Genomic DNA, 16,006 nt, shown 5'->3' with positions numbered 1-16,006 from the left:
TCATTAACCCAAACCCAGACCCTGTCGCACCTAAAGTCCCTAGGCACTGGAGTTCCTTCCTTCAACACAATTGCGTGCACATATTTGTTATCTTTCTCTATAAGAGCTGCAGCAGCTTTTCCATTCGCCCCAAGAAGCTCCGGCCATGAGCTCTTACCTGTAAATTTGCAATTTCATGTAAGTTTCATGCCATATACAAGATCAAAGTTAAAAACAAAGAAGCCCCAGTAAAATTAATTACCTGGACATTCAGAAGCCATTGTCTTTCCACTATTGATATCTTCCTCTCTCCCTTCTCACTAAGTTAGATGAAAACTACGGATAATGGTGGATTTATATAGAAGCTTTAAAATTTTTAGCAGCAGATATAGGAAAAGCTAAGGGAAAAAAAATGGAAATGGTTTAAATACGGATTTTTAGATTTCTAGATAGGTTAGTTGCTGATTTGGTTCGATTTACGTTTGATTTGACTCAATTCATGAATTTTTTATTGCATGATATCCGACATGGCAAAATTATGTTACTCGAAATTGTAATTTTCCATGTCATCCGCGCATGTTGTGTACAACCAGTTTATTACTCTTACCATGAGTGCAATTGTTATAAAAAGAAAAATATAAAGCGCTACAAGGTCACTTTGAAAGTAGAGGGGTCACAACTTTTTTGCGTAAATTTAGGGGACAAATGATGTATTCAGCTTTGCTTTTTATATTAGTTATTGTCTTAAGGGTGTTTATAATTCGATTTTACATAATTTGAAAGCTTCAGTCAAACTTACAATGACAGTTTAAAAAATTTTAAAATCGAAGTAAACTATGAAATATATTTAATTGAACCAAATCTTAGAAAGCGGTTTCAGTTCCACGGCAAATTTAAAAGAAAAAAAAATTACCAATAAGAATATGAAAAATAAAAATAAAAGTACTATATAGTTTCAAATATATTAAAACAACTATAGTATGAAAAACCTCTAAAATTTAATGGTTATTGTTCATTGAATTTCCCCTTAATACTTGAGTTTTAATCCCTAATTTTCTAGTACTAATCCAAAAAAAAGGGGAGAGAAATTAAACTTGCAACTAATTTGTTGGATATCAGATTTTTATGGATTTTATAAGAGTCTAAACTAAATATTACAAAATTTTAATAGACTCCAAAAAATCTCGATTTAAAACCATTGAGATTTTAAAATTTAACATAGTCCTAAAATTGATACATGTAAAATCTATAAAATTGATACATGTAAAATCTAGATTTTTCCTTTAAAATGATGAAATCGTTGCATGGAGAGAAATTACTAAAAATAACGAAATTATTTGATACATGTAAAATCTAATTTTTAGAAATAAAAGCAATAAATAATGACATAGATTGAATAGATCAATTATTATATAAATATTTTTAAATCGCAATAGCAATTATTCATCTATCTATTCATTCAATGAAATTACTAATATAATCATTCATAGATATTGAAGGAAACTTTTATTTCATTATAACTTGATAGTTTTAGCCAATTGTAGGAACTTGAACCACCACACCACATTCATTGACAACAACCCAGACTCTATCGCACCTAAAGTCAAGTGGAATTGGAGACCCTTCCTTCACCACAATTGCATTCACATTACTATTTTGTTTCTCTATAAGAGCTGCAGCAGCTTTTCCATTTGCCCCAAGAAGCTCCGGCCACGAGCTCTTACCTGTAAATTTGCAATTTTCATATAAGTATCTTACCATATACAAGATCAAAGTTAAAAACAAAGAAGCCCCAGTAAAATCAATTACCTGGACATACAAAAGCCATTGTCTTTCCTCAATTGATATCTTCCTCTCTCCCTTCTCACTAAGTTAGATGAAAACTACGGATAATGGTGGATTTATATAGAAGCTTTTAAATTTTTAGCAGCAGATATAGGAAAACGTGGAAATGATTTAAAACGTGGGCTGCTAATTTAGTTGATAAAAAAAACGTACGATAAAAATGTGGGCTGCTAAAATAATTGCATGATGGTTATATTCTACCTATCTATTTATATGACATTATTCCTTCTTGCTTTTTGGGGGATTACATCATTCCACTAATTTTCATAATTTTACAATTTTTTGCATCATTTCTCATATTTAATCATAATTTTTTTAAATATGAAATTTCTATTATTATAAATATTTATATGTTCATATGAGTTAAAGATTTTAATATTTTTTAATTAATTTTTAATATTACAACCAAACAACGAAAAATAAATTAAGAAACAAACAGTCTAAAAAGATAAAAATTGGAAAATTTTATAGTGAAAATGCACCTTAAAGGCAAATTGATGTTATTGGATCAATCTCAGTATCATTAATAAACGAAACCCCCAACATCAAGAAATCAAACGGTGGACGAAAGAATTTGTGTGTTCAAAAATAAATAATAATAATAATAATAATAATAATAATAACTTTCGTATACAAAATTCCTTTCCGAAGTACTTTGGTATTCAATATTGCATGATATATTGAAAATTTTTTAAAAAAGACAATTGTTATATTGGTGGTGATGGTGAAGTTATAATTTTAATGCTTTGCTGTTTTAACAATTTATTTTCTTACAATTATGCTAAATAACTATTCTCTTTACACTTGACTATTTTAGAGACTCATGCTTCATTGTCATTTGAGATAGACTTTTCTTTAGACTTGACCAATTCGTTGAATACTGATATTTTTCGGAACTAAATTTAAGAAAAAAATAAGGAACTAAATTTTTTTTGGGAAAAAATTTATGTTAGTTTTTTGGATATAAAAGAAAAATAAAATTAATTTTTCTCTATAAATTAATTTTTATAATTTTTTATTTTCCTTCTAATTTGAAGAGAAAATTATCGACCTTTCTTATTTCCAATAAAATAGTTTTTGCTTTAGTTTACTAGAGTATGCAATAACAAAAGCTATGCATGGTATGACTTAGGGTGTCAAAATAGATTAGCGTATCAAGTTCGACACTAGTTCACCTAACACGCTACATGATTATGGTCAACATGAACACAACCAATTTAATAATTATGTAAAATTTATCAACATGAACATGACATAGAAATTAGGCAGGTGACACGAACACGACGCGTTTAACCCGTCTAATATTATAAACAGGTTAAATGGATCGTGTTGACCCATATATAATCCGTATAACCCGGTTAATATCATAAACAGGTTATGTGGCACTACAAAAAAACGTCATTTGACCGATTTACTTTTTTCTGTCGCTAAAACATAAATAGCGACCGAACAGCGACTACGACAATCGGTCGTACAACTTCTTGCTCGTTAAATCTTAGCTACCGAATATGGCATCCATTGCTAATTAGCGATCGCTGGATCGATTGCTAATTTTGCAAATGCAGTCACTGAATCAATTCATCCCATTATATACAAAATAGTCGCTAATCGATCGCTACACTATGCTATAGCTATTCCGTCTCTAGTTCTGTCGCTGATTTATTACAAATTGGTCGTTATATTTGTCTCCAATTACTTTTTATAATATTATCAGCGGTCGCTCATCAATCCCTTTAATTTTAGGTAATTTAATCATTTCGATTTCTCTTAAAGGAATTTCAAAAACATCTTTTTGACGAAAGGATTTATTTTGAAGAATCTAATTTTTGAAAAATTTTGATGAGAGACAAAATTAGTTTTTGTGCTTATAGATGAATTTTCTCTCTATCCTACAGTGAATCCTAAAGATCTAACCGCCAGGGTCATTGAATGACTTCATACACTTCGGATTTGTAGGACTTGCCTTATTCGTTTATTACCTTCCATATGTATTCTGCATAAAATATTGGTAGCATAAATAATATAATTTAAATTTATTTGTTTTGTTTTAATCATCAAAACTCTAAGATTAGAATTTGACCCTTGAGCCAACAATCTCCCCCTTTTTGATGATGACAAAACCAATAAATTTAGCAAACATAAAACATGTGCTCCCCCTAAATTTTATGCATAAGAGAATATAAGTTCTAAGTATGCCAAATGATCTTAATATAAAGCGAATTTAGAACATGTATTATGCTCCCCTTGAATAGATGCAATAAAACTATTTATGAAATTTAGAGCTAGGGAAACATTTTATAAAATGACTTAGAACTAGCAAAGATAGACAAGATATTCTAAATTCTAATAATCAGAACATATGGTCATATCAAAAGAATAGAATAGAAACTGATATTAGGAATAGAACAAAAGATTTTAAGTCCAACCTGTAGAGCAGACATTAGAATAAGAATCTAAGTTCTAAAACACTCAGTTCATCATGTAAAATATATAGTTCGCTAAAAAAGAACATATAGATAGATAACACAGATTAGAAAATAGTAAGCACTAAGATATAAGTACTTCGGTTACCACACATCAGCAGAGTACGTACTTAATCCCCAAAATATCACCAAAATAACCTGTGTTCTCCCCCTTTTTATCATCATACAAAAGGGTTAGAAGAGATCAGAGCATAATAAAAAGAAATATAAACAAAATTTAAACGATATAACCTACAAAAAAATATTGTTCACAACACAAAAATTAGAGAGGCTTGGGATCAGTTCTAAGTCTCTTAGAACTTCTTAGATTCTGAGTAGGAGCGGTTTCAGAAGAGCTTTCTAGTCATTTAGAAGAAGGGTGCAATGGTGACTTTCTTCCATGAGTCTTATGTTTACCCGCAGTGTGCTTGACTTTCTCTGGTTTCTCTGAGGTAGGAGTGTAGGGTGTTCCTTTAACTTTCAGAGTAGCTAGCTTCCTTTCATTGACATCTTTCATTCTTTCCAAGGACTCAATGAGAGACTGATTCTGTTCAATCACAATCTTGCAATGCTTTATTGCCTCATCGAGCTCCTTATTATGCTCTTCTATAAGCTCTCTTTCCATTCTTCCTAGCATAGCTTCCCTACTCCTTTGAGCTGATAAGAACTCAGATTCTTTTTCTGTTTTGACCTCAGTTAACTTTTCTTCATCACTTAATTCCAGTTTTTCTGTCTCAGCATCACTGATTTCTTCTATTTTCTTTCCTTTTTCAACCTTTTTCGACTCCTTTTTCTCTTCTGTTTCTTCCTCTTTTTCTGATTCTGCTTCCTTCTCAGCTATTTTCTCTTTTTCTGTCTCTTCCTTCCTTTCCTTTTCTAATTTCTTTTCTTCTTCTTTCATTTCCTCTATCTTTTCTTCCTTCTCTGTTTCTCCCAATTTAGCTTTTTCTTTCTCTTCTTTCTTCTTCTTTTCCTCAGCCTCTTCTTTTCCTTTCTTTTCTTTTTTAACTTCTTCTTTTTCTTTCTCTTCTTTCTCTTTTTCTTCTTCACCTTCTTCATCTTTCATTTTTAACAACCCACTGTCTAGCTTTGAAACATTATAGCCATCACTTTCCTTTAAATCAACATTCAGAAATTCAAATACTAATGTAAGTACCATTCCATAGGGCAGTTTCTTAGGGTTATTCTGCATTTTGTCAAAGATGGTATGACATAGGTTGAAAGGTTTCTTCTCAACTATGTGCCACATAATGCACAACTCAACCTGATTCACATATGTGAGTGAAGCACTCTTGGGAAAAATATAATGCACAATCAGTTTGTATAGCCATTTCATGCTATCCATCAAATTTGAGCCTTCAATAGTGCCCTGTTTATCTGCAGAACCCCTTTTGACAATTTTCTTCACAAACTCTTCCTTTTTGTACTCACTAATCCTAGAAATACCCTTAATCTTCGTTACCCTAGACCCAGTGTTTGGCAAATTAAAAATCTTGCTCAAGTCAGCATAGGACAATGCTTTGATTTCACCCTTAAGCTTTACAAAGATCGACTCTGTTCCACTAACTTTAAGAGAACCATAAAACTCTTTGACTAAACTCTCATAACATAGTCTGTTTAACGACAGAAAACCTATCCAACCTTGAAACTCAAAGAGTTCCTTGAAATTAAACTCATTACTATCGAAAAATTTCCAGTCAATGACATATGAACGCATGAGAGGATATGGTGAGAGGATAGATTTACTTTTGTCGCGAGCCCTAGCTACTTGTTTCTTTGAAGTAGCAGTTTCCGCTTTTTCTTTGTGTCACGACCCATTTCCGTGGGCCGGACCGGCACTAGGGCCCAGGTAAGCTTAAGGCCCCCGAGGCCCGTAGTAAGCCTGAACTACGCTACTTAAACATGCCACACCATTTAACAGGAACAGTAAGCCCATACAGCTAGGATATAAATATAACTATTTACAATCCGGCCCAATTTTAGATATCTTAATTAACGGTTAGTTTGGGCCTAATCATGATGAGTCATATTCGTAATATGGTTGTATTAATTCACCTGCATCTAATACATAACAAGTCGTTTACAAAATAACGCATACGACCCTATAACTGCGGAGTTCAATAATATTCTGATAATAGGGTAATTAGCACATCCAAATTTAAATAACAAAAATATAAAGTTTACATTTATAACTCTGCGGAGAAGATTGCAGAGCTTCCGTTGGGGCAGAAACTTCCTACTACCTGAGAAGTTTGGGAGAAAGGAGTGAGTTTTGCAACTCAGTGAATAATAATAAATAATACACGTCGCATACAGTCACACAAAATGCGCCCTATTAAACTGAATGATCACACACAATCAATCATATGGCATAACATCAGCACCCACAAACAATATCACCTTCAAATAATCACCTCACGTGGAAATTGGTCAGTGGCGTCACCTAAACCCCCGACGAGCCGTCCTCTCAAACAGCCCATCCTCTCAAACATGTGCACCCCGGGGAGCCAATCCCCCATATCTGGCCGACCGGTCTAATCCTCACTTGACCAGCCCTCTCAATATCTTATTTTGCATTCTCTCTTTTCTTTCCAATATTATCAACAACATTTCAGCAGTTCATCAGGTGCACACGGGGGCGCCGATCTCCCATTTACCCGGCCGACGGTCCAATTTTATAATTTCATCAAGATCCATATTTATCGACCGTCCTCACAAACCCACGGTGACCCACTTCATCCCAATTCCACACAAACAGAGCACAGAATGTACATAGCACAATTAATCAAACAAGCCATTCAACGTAATACACTAATTTCATCTCAATGCACAATTATATCTAGGTATGGGAAAATACATATAACATATTGTAAACACGCAAATATATAAAAATATAATGTTATGCAAATGCAGTGTCGATATGCATTATTTATTATTACTCACAGTGATGGAACGCGAAATTCTAGCTTTGATTTGTCCTGGAGGAGCACTAGATGGACCCGGGCGATCTAAGCAAAGTAAGAATGACACAAAAATAAATAACTCTATCAGACAAAATATTTCTTTACCCTTCTAATAATTTTATTTTATATTCTAAATTTTTCTACGTAATTAAATCTCGATATTTAATTTCTTTTCTGTAATAAATTTTTATTTCTCTATCTAACTCTATTTCATTTATTTTCTTCTAAAATCTATTTTATTTCCTACTGAAATCTATTTTATTTTCTACTGATATTTATTTTATTTTCTACCGAAATTTCGACAGCATCTCCCCTAAAAATTGGACTATCCACCTGTTAAAATATCAACAATTTATTTAATAATTCCAAACCACACAGCCCATCCGTCGGGCAATCAATCAATGCAATTTTTCCCGTCCTCCATCCAAATAGTAATATCAAAATTACATTCAACCTTAACATCAACCTACATCCATAATTTATAAATTAAAATTACATACAATATAATCTACCTTCAATCCACACTTAATTTCCATAAATTTTATTATTACCAAAATTTCCTAATAAATTATCTAATACTGAATTTAATTTTAACTAACTATTATTTTTATTAATCAATAACTATTTTGAATTCATTTTAAACTAACTAAACAACTAAAATTACTAACTAAATATTTTATTTATCAATAAATTAATACTATTTAAATTAATTTAATTAATCAAGTAATTAAACTAATCAGTAGATCTAGCCAAATTAAATTAATTTAACTAATCAAAATTGCTAAATTAAATTAATTACTCAAGATTACTAAAATCAATTACTAAAATCAAGTTAATCAACTAAAATTATTAGAATTAAACTAACTAAAATGACTAAATTTAATTAACTATCATTAATAAAATTAAATTAACGAAAATGTAGTTAAATTAATTTATACCCCAAATATAATTTTTTTTTGTCGAATTTTTGCTAGATCGAAAATTTGCTCGTGTCGGATCGGAGCTACGCACGCCGGAAGTGGTCGAATCCGACTGACAGTGGCAAGGGAAGGCGAAGGTGGCACGATCTGGTGGTGTTTCTGCGACAGGGAGCTGCAGCGGTGGCTGGGTGATCTGGCAGAGGGCCGACTGTGGCGAGCGGAGGAGCTGCGGGACGTGCTGGCGCGCGATGGAGGCGGTGCGACTGCAACTGGCGCGCGGTGGTGATCGGCCGACGTTGCTGGAGCTGCTGGAGTTGCTGGCAGTGACGCAGACACAGTTGCAGGGAAGAAGAAAGGGAAAGAAAGAAAGAAAGAAAGAAAGAAAGAAAGAAGAAGAAGAAGAAGAAGAGAGGGAGGAGGAGGCGCGGTGGCTGTGTTGGTGGAGTGGAGGTGGGGCGCTGGTGAGGGTGAGAAGTAAAGGTGCAGCGCTGGAGATAAAAAGAAAAGAAAGAGATGTTTCTAGATGGTTTGGGTCGAACCGGTTCGATTCGGTTCGATTCGACCCAAATCTTTGATTTTCAATTGGTTTTCGGCTTTTTCAATCGGTTTTCGGTTCGATTTCTCACAGTGTTCGCAATAAAATATTAAAATAAATTTCCAAGCTGTCGGTTTATTAAATTTAATTGGAAAATCTTTGAAAATAAAAATTCGAGTTGTTTCAGTCTTCCCCCCTTTAAAAAAATTCGTCCTCGAATTTTCTAAGTGACAAGAAACAAGGATGCAACAGTTGTTTACGACAATGGTGGCTATACTTCTCACATAATGCTGCAACTGCTAAAAGTTATGACATTCATATTAGGAGAATACTTGTTCTTATGAGCAGTTAGATATCTACCTTATCACCATAGTTAATTTAAACTTGAGTTGTACTATATCTACAAGTCATCAAATCAAGTAAAATATTCATAACCCAAGGCACAGATTTGTCTCTAGTAGCCACCGTTACGCGTAAGAATTTAAGTTCCTCATAACATTTGCTCAAGTAAGAGTTATTCATCTCATTAACCATATATCATGTGACCTCCATTGATGTATCGCCTCATTTATTCTCTCACTAGCTATTATAGGCAGTGATCATCACTCAATAAGAAGCTCATACACAACCAAGTATTTACTCTTACTGATACAAGAATCCATATATTCAATCAAATTTTCTACTATCCCAATTTAGAATCCTTATTTCAAAATTCAAAACCTACATGCTGACTCATCCATTTTCCATCAATTTCAAATATTAATATCATTGCTCCAATAATCTTGGAAGAAGTTTATAATTAGATAAGATGGTCGCTGCCAATTCAAGGAGATTTTCGATTATCATCAAGTTCTACCATTAAGTACCATTTGATCATTTCTAATTAAAGAGAACAAATTTATGGCACTACTACAAGCTTATTTTAAACAAAATCATGACATTTCTCTAGCTACTTGCTATCAACTGATAGGAGATCTTGGCTTCTATCCCAAGCACATCACCTATTTAACAACTTAACCATTTTCCAACCAAAGATAGATATACAGTCTCTTTTCAAATCCTACTAATGAGAATCTCGTAAAAACAAGTAGTACAATTATGTAGAGAAAATTCAAATTCATAACCAAGTCTCTATTTTAGTTATTAACTTCTCTATCCCTCTTCCCAAATTATCATATCATACCATATCTTAATTAATTATGACAACAACTTATGCAACTAGCCAAATTAGTTGTTGCCATGCCGGATAATTCTTAATTCATTTTCTAAAATTTGCTAGTACCATTCTATTATACTCAATTCCATAAAGAAGTCCAGCCTAGATATATATATCTATACATTTTTTTTTTTTTTTTTTTTTTTACAAGCTTAATCAAAATGTAAAATTCTCCAAATTGTCGTTTATATCCAATTTACTTATTTCTTCTGTCTTTAATCAATCTTTTAAACCTAAGTTTACGTATTTAGAAATCACGAATCCTAAACAAGTAGTGCCTTTTGCTCTAGTTAAGTAAGAGATTAAAGATGTTAATCCTATAATCTAACTCTTGATTAAACTATGTCCTTTGTTTTATGTTTATTCTTAATCCCATGAATGTCTATGAATATTCAGATAACAATATCGTTGGGTTATTTCTTTTCTACAAGTCTATCACCTCCAAAATTTGTAAAATTTATACATAATACGATGTAGGAATATTTTCAACCTTAATTATGTTCTCTCTATGTTCTTTACTCCAAATAAGGTTAATACCTCATTGAATTCTTCAAAATGGACCTAACAAATTAAGTAGTCTCTTAAGCCACAAGATATGTCACATCAGCCATTTATAACACAATAATATTCATTCAATCATAATTGCCACCAATTACTAAGAACTTCAGAATAGCTTTACATTGACTCCAATCATATCTTAATGACTCTCATCCTAATTGATATCTCAATAATTCCATGAGCAATTTTCATTTATTAATGATCTGATCGACACCCATGAGTTAGCATTCCAATAATCTTAAACCATACCGTTATCACATCCAATAATCCTATAGTTTATATTTTCAGTTTTCAAATACTACCATGTATTCTCCTCGCTAAAATTGTTAAACTATCCCAAATTCACCTATTTATTCTTATACCAAGTTTCACTGTTCCAAACAAATAGTAAATTCAAACTTAGCTAGCTTACTAATGAAATAAAATACTTTAATTACATCCATGTTCTACTAAAGACATAAATATAACTAACCTTCTTTATCCAATAAAACAAGTATCTTGCACGAATTGCACTAATAAATAGAAAGTCCTTATGTTTATATGCTTTCCACAAACAAGTTACATGTATTCACATTCATTGTCATCTTAAGCTAAGTCCCATGATCTTTTATCAACTCTTATTCCAAGTTATTACTATTAATAACACTTATCACACTATATTTATAAGCTCAATGTGTGGATTCAATTAATATAACTCATAAAACTATTTTCTAAGCAGATGCCATCAAGTTACAGAAGTGAGAATTTTCTTATCTCTTTCTCTCAAGTAGAAAGTCTTTCTTTCTGAATATAAATACTAAGTTCTTTCGTCATCGAGATTACAATCCTTGAATCATTTATCTATTTGTATATCACCACACATTCAATAGCTTCCTATATTTGATCTCTTTTTAGATTTTGAAGTTACTATTTATGTACCGCTAAATTCTCGAAACTCACCTCGCAAAGACCCGATTACTCAACTCATAAGTTTGTTTATATTATTTATTTAATATTCTATTAGAATTATCAACGACAGTGATGACTATTTTAAACCTCAAAGCCATTTCCCTACCTTCAATAGTATACATCTTCCATCTTTCTACTTTTAATAATATTTCACTTCTTTTTGTCTAACTACCTATTCTTAACTACTTATTCTAAAGCATCTTTTAACTTTCTAAATTTTCATAAATCTGAAATTTATTTACAGCATAAAATTACTATTCATGATCATTTAAATTCTTAATATCTACCTAGCTCTATTCTTCAAAAGATATAATAAGACACTGTTCAATTATACAAATATTATTCTCCTCTATTCTTTATATTCCAATTATGTTCAAGCTATAATTTTCCTAATATAATTATCACCTAATATAATAGCATTTCAATCCCAAAATATAGAGGTCTTTATCTTAAATCCGCTGATGTATCATTATTCTTCTTCTTTTTTTTTTTTTTTTTTTTTTTTTTCAAATCCTGTTACCCATGAACCCTAATTTGTTAAAACTCTAAATACTGACTATCCTCATTTAAATCATACTAATTTATACTCTTCACGTTTCTGTAATTGATTCTTTTCTTAATATCCATATAATAACAGGACTAGATCCATCCTAACTTATCTAATTCATTAGTATAACATCAATTCAATAATTGGACAGTTATCTCTCCATGTCCGATGTCATTCATCAATACACTTAATCATTATAGCCCACTGTTTACATAATTTCCTTATAGAGTCGTTTCTCGGATCATAGAACCTCCTATTAAACAAAAATCATTGTTTGTAATTTATATACCATCGAGTGTGCAACAACTATTTTAAACATCAAAAGACTAAATACCATTAGCTTTAATTATTATTTATACCATATTAAACCATAAGATGCCACAATCCACACAATATCCATCACTAAGTACATAAAGATTAGAGTACTTTATCTCTTACTAAGAATCACAATTTACTTTTCTTATAACCACAATAATTTATATTATTCCCTATATTCACACACCAAAAGAAATAGTTGCTGAATACAACAATACACTTTACTCTACCAAGTAGTCATTACTCATAAATAAAACTCACTTCATATAGTAATTCCACCAATATTATTTATTATGAAAAATACTCATCACCAATTATTATAGCAAGTCACACCAAATCCTTCAATATTCAAACCTTATAAAAATCATGTATATCCATTCCATCTAGAAAAATACTCATCTCAATAATTATAAGCAATTCTACTAACCAACATCATGTAAATTTCATCAAATACATATACTAATTCAATACTCTAGTTAAATGGATTCTAATGTCCTCAAATTCGAATCATTTAGTTCTCTTATTAAATAATTAGCAACTCTTTTTCAATTCCGCAGGCACACGTATACAAACATTCATGCAGTCTTCAATATATATATTCCATATTCAACACGTATTAAATAAAAATAGTATACTTTCATCATTTAACTTATTAATCATATATAACTTATCTTCTTACCTACTTAAATTATATATGAATATTATTTATTCCATAGAAAGATTTTTTGCTTAAACCATCCCTTAGCATCAGTAACTAAATCACATTTCTAAAGAACAAGGATACAAATTTTAATCATTAAACAACTTGACTTTATCCTAGCTGCGAATAACGCTGAATGGGAAAGCAAGGAAAACTATGTCAAGACATGACAGGAATTACTCCGCAGTTACTTCTAAACTTATAAACCTATGCTCTGATACCACCTTTGTCACGACCCATTTCCGTGGACCGGACCGGCACTAGGGCCCAGGTAAGCTTAAGGCCCCCGAGGCCCGTAGTAAGCCTGAACTACGCTACTTAAACATGCCACACCATTTAACAGGAACAGTAAGCCCATACAGCTAGGATATAAATATAACTATTTACAATCCGGCCCAATTTTAGATATCTTAATTAACGGTTAGTTTGGGCCTAATCATGATGAGTCATATTCGTAATATGGTTGTATTAATTCACCTGCATCTAATACATAACAAGTCGTTTACAAAATAACGCATACGACCCTATAACTGCGGAGTTCAATAATATTCTGATAATAGGGTAATTAGCACATCCAAATTTAAATAACAAAAATATAAAGTTTACATTTATAACTCTGCGGAGAAGATTGCAGAGCTTCCGTTGGGGCAGAAACTTCCTACTACCTGAGAAGTTTGGGAGAAAGGAGTGAGTTTTGCAACTCAGTGAATAATAATAAATAATACACGTCGCATACAGTCACACAAAATGCGCCCTATTAAACTGAATGATCACACACAATCAATCATATGGCATAACATCAGCACCCACAAACAATATCACCTTCAAATAATCACCTCACGTGGAAATTGGTCAGTGGCGTCACCTAAACCCCCGACGAGCCGTCCTCTCAAACAGCCCATCCTCTCAAACATGTGCACCCCGGGGAGCCAATCCCCCATATCTGGCCGACCGGTCTAATCCTCACTTGACCAGCCCTCTCAATATCTTATTTTGCATTCTCTCTTTTCTTTCCAATATTATCAACAACATTTCAGCAGTTCATCAGGTGCACACGGGGGCGTCGATCTCCCATTTACCCGGCCGACGGTCCAATTTTATAATTTCATCAAGATCCATATTTATCGACCGTCCTCACAAACCCACGGTGACCCACTTCCTCCCAATTCCACACAAACAGAGCACAGAATGTACATAGCACAATTAATCAAACAAGCCATTCAACGTAATACACTAATTTCATCTCAATGCACAATTATATCTAGGTATGGGAAAATACATATAACATATTGTAAACACGCAAATATATAAAAATATAATGTTATGCAAATGCAGTGTCGATATGCATTATTTATTATTACTCACAGTGATGGAACGCGAAATTCTAGCTTTGATTTGTCCTGGAGGAGCACTAGATGGACCCGGGCGATCTAAGCAAAGTAAGAATGACACAAAAATAAATAACTCTATCAGACAAAATATTTCTTTACCCTTCTAATAATTTTATTTTATATTCTAAATTTTTCTACGTAATTAAATCTCGATATTTAATTTCTTTTCTGTAATAAATTTTTATTTCTCTATCTAACTCTATTTCATTTATTTTCTTCTAAAATCTATTTTATTTCCTACTGAAATCTATTTTATTTTCTACTGATATTTATTTTATTTTCTACCGAAATTTCGACAGCATCTCCCCTAAAAATTGGACTATCCACCTGTTAAAATATCAACAATTTATTTAATAATTCCAAACCACACAGCCCATCCGTCGGGCAATCAATCAATGCAATTTTTCCCGTCCTCCATCCAAATAGTAATATCAAAATTACATTCAACCTTAACATCAACCTACATCCATAATTTATAAATTAAAATTACATACAATATAATCTACCTTCAATCCACACTTAATTTCCATAAATTTTATTATTACCAAAATTTCCTAATAAATTATCTAATACTGAATTTAATTTTAACTAACTATTATTTTTATTAATCAATAACTATTTTGAATTCATTTTAAACTAACTAAACAACTAAAATTACTAACTAAATATTTTATTTATCAATAAATTAATACTATTTAAATTAATTTAATTAATCAAGTAATTAAACTAATCAGTAGATCTAGCCAAATTAAATTAATTTAACTAATCAAAATTGCTAAATTAAATTAATTACTCAAGATTACTAAAATCAATTACTAAAATCAAGTTAATCAACTAAAATTATTAGAATTAAACTAACTAAAATGACTAAATTTAATTAACTATCATTAATAAAATTAAATTAACGAAAATGTAGTTAAATTAATTTATACCCCAAATATAATTTTTTTTTGTCGAATTTTTGCTAGATCGAAAATTTGCTCGTGTCGGATCGGAGCTACGCACGCCGGAAGTGGTCGAATCCGACTGACAGTGGCAAGGGAAGGCGAAGGTGGCACGATCTGGTGGTGTTTCTGCGACAGGGAGCTGCAGCGGTGGCTGGGTGATCTGGCAGAGGGCCGACTGTGGCGAGCGGAGGAGCTGCGGGACGTGCTGGCGCGCGATGGAGGCGGTGCGACTGCAACTGGCGCGCGGTGGTGATCGGCCGACGTTGCTGGAGCTGCTGGAGTTGCTGGCAGTGACGCAGACACAGTTGCAGGGAAGAAGAAAGGGAAAGAAAGAAAGAAAGAAAGAAAGAAAGAAAGAAGAAGAAGAAGAAGAAGAGAGGGAGGAGGAGGCGCGGTGGCTGTGTTGGTGGAGTGGAGGTGGGGCGCTGGTGAGGGTGAGAAGTAAAGGTGCAGCGCTGGAGATAAAAATAAAAGAAAGAGATGTTTCTAGATGGTTTGGGTCGAACCGGTTCGATTCGGTTCGATTCGACCCAAATCTTTGATTTTCAATTGGTTTTCGGCTTTTTCAATCGGTTTTCGGTTCGATTTCTCACAGTGTTCGCAATAAAATATTAAAATAAATTTCCAAGCTGTCGGTTTATTAAATTTAATTGGAAAATCTTTGAAAATAAAAATTCGAG

At 32.4% G+C, this 16,006-nt stretch overlaps 1 protein-coding gene and 2 long non-coding RNA genes across 3 annotated transcripts; all 3 read right to left on the bottom strand.

The window, feature by feature from the left end:
* Positions 1 to 1,451: 1,451 nt before the first annotated feature.
* LOC149494404 (proteinase inhibitor-like) lies at positions 1,452 to 1,931 on the bottom strand. The gene is made up of 2 exons (XM_089724644.1): positions 1,789 to 1,931; positions 1,452 to 1,703 (listed from the first exon to the last, which is right to left on the bottom strand). The coding sequence occupies exons 1-2, from the start codon at positions 1,805 to 1,807 to the stop codon at positions 1,510 to 1,512; spliced, it is 213 nt and encodes a 70-aa protein (XP_089580770.1). The 5' UTR covers positions 1,808 to 1,931; the 3' UTR covers positions 1,452 to 1,509.
* A 4,372-nt stretch (positions 1,932 to 6,303) lies between these two features.
* On the bottom strand, positions 6,304 to 9,343 carry LOC149494403 (uncharacterized). The gene is made up of 3 exons (XR_016322000.1): positions 8,188 to 9,343; positions 7,230 to 7,294; positions 6,304 to 6,529 (listed from the first exon to the last, which is right to left on the bottom strand). It is a non-coding gene; the product is annotated as an uncharacterized LOC149494403 (long non-coding RNA).
* Positions 9,344 to 13,427: 4,084 nt separating this feature from the next.
* LOC149494402 (uncharacterized) lies at positions 13,428 to 15,765 on the bottom strand. Its single transcript, XR_016321999.1, has 3 exons — positions 15,312 to 15,765; positions 14,354 to 14,418; positions 13,428 to 13,653 (listed from the first exon to the last, which is right to left on the bottom strand). It is a non-coding gene; the product is annotated as an uncharacterized LOC149494402 (long non-coding RNA).
* Positions 15,766 to 16,006: the final 241 nt, after the last annotated feature.

Source organism: Jatropha curcas, chromosome 8 (genome assembly GCF_041381405.1).
Source record: "Jatropha curcas cultivar XTBG-Jc1 chromosome 8, XTBG_Jcur_1.0, whole genome shotgun sequence".
Classification (NCBI taxonomy): Eukaryota; Viridiplantae; Streptophyta; class Magnoliopsida; order Malpighiales; family Euphorbiaceae; genus Jatropha; species Jatropha curcas.
This window is presented reverse-complemented; position numbering and strand designations above follow the sequence as displayed.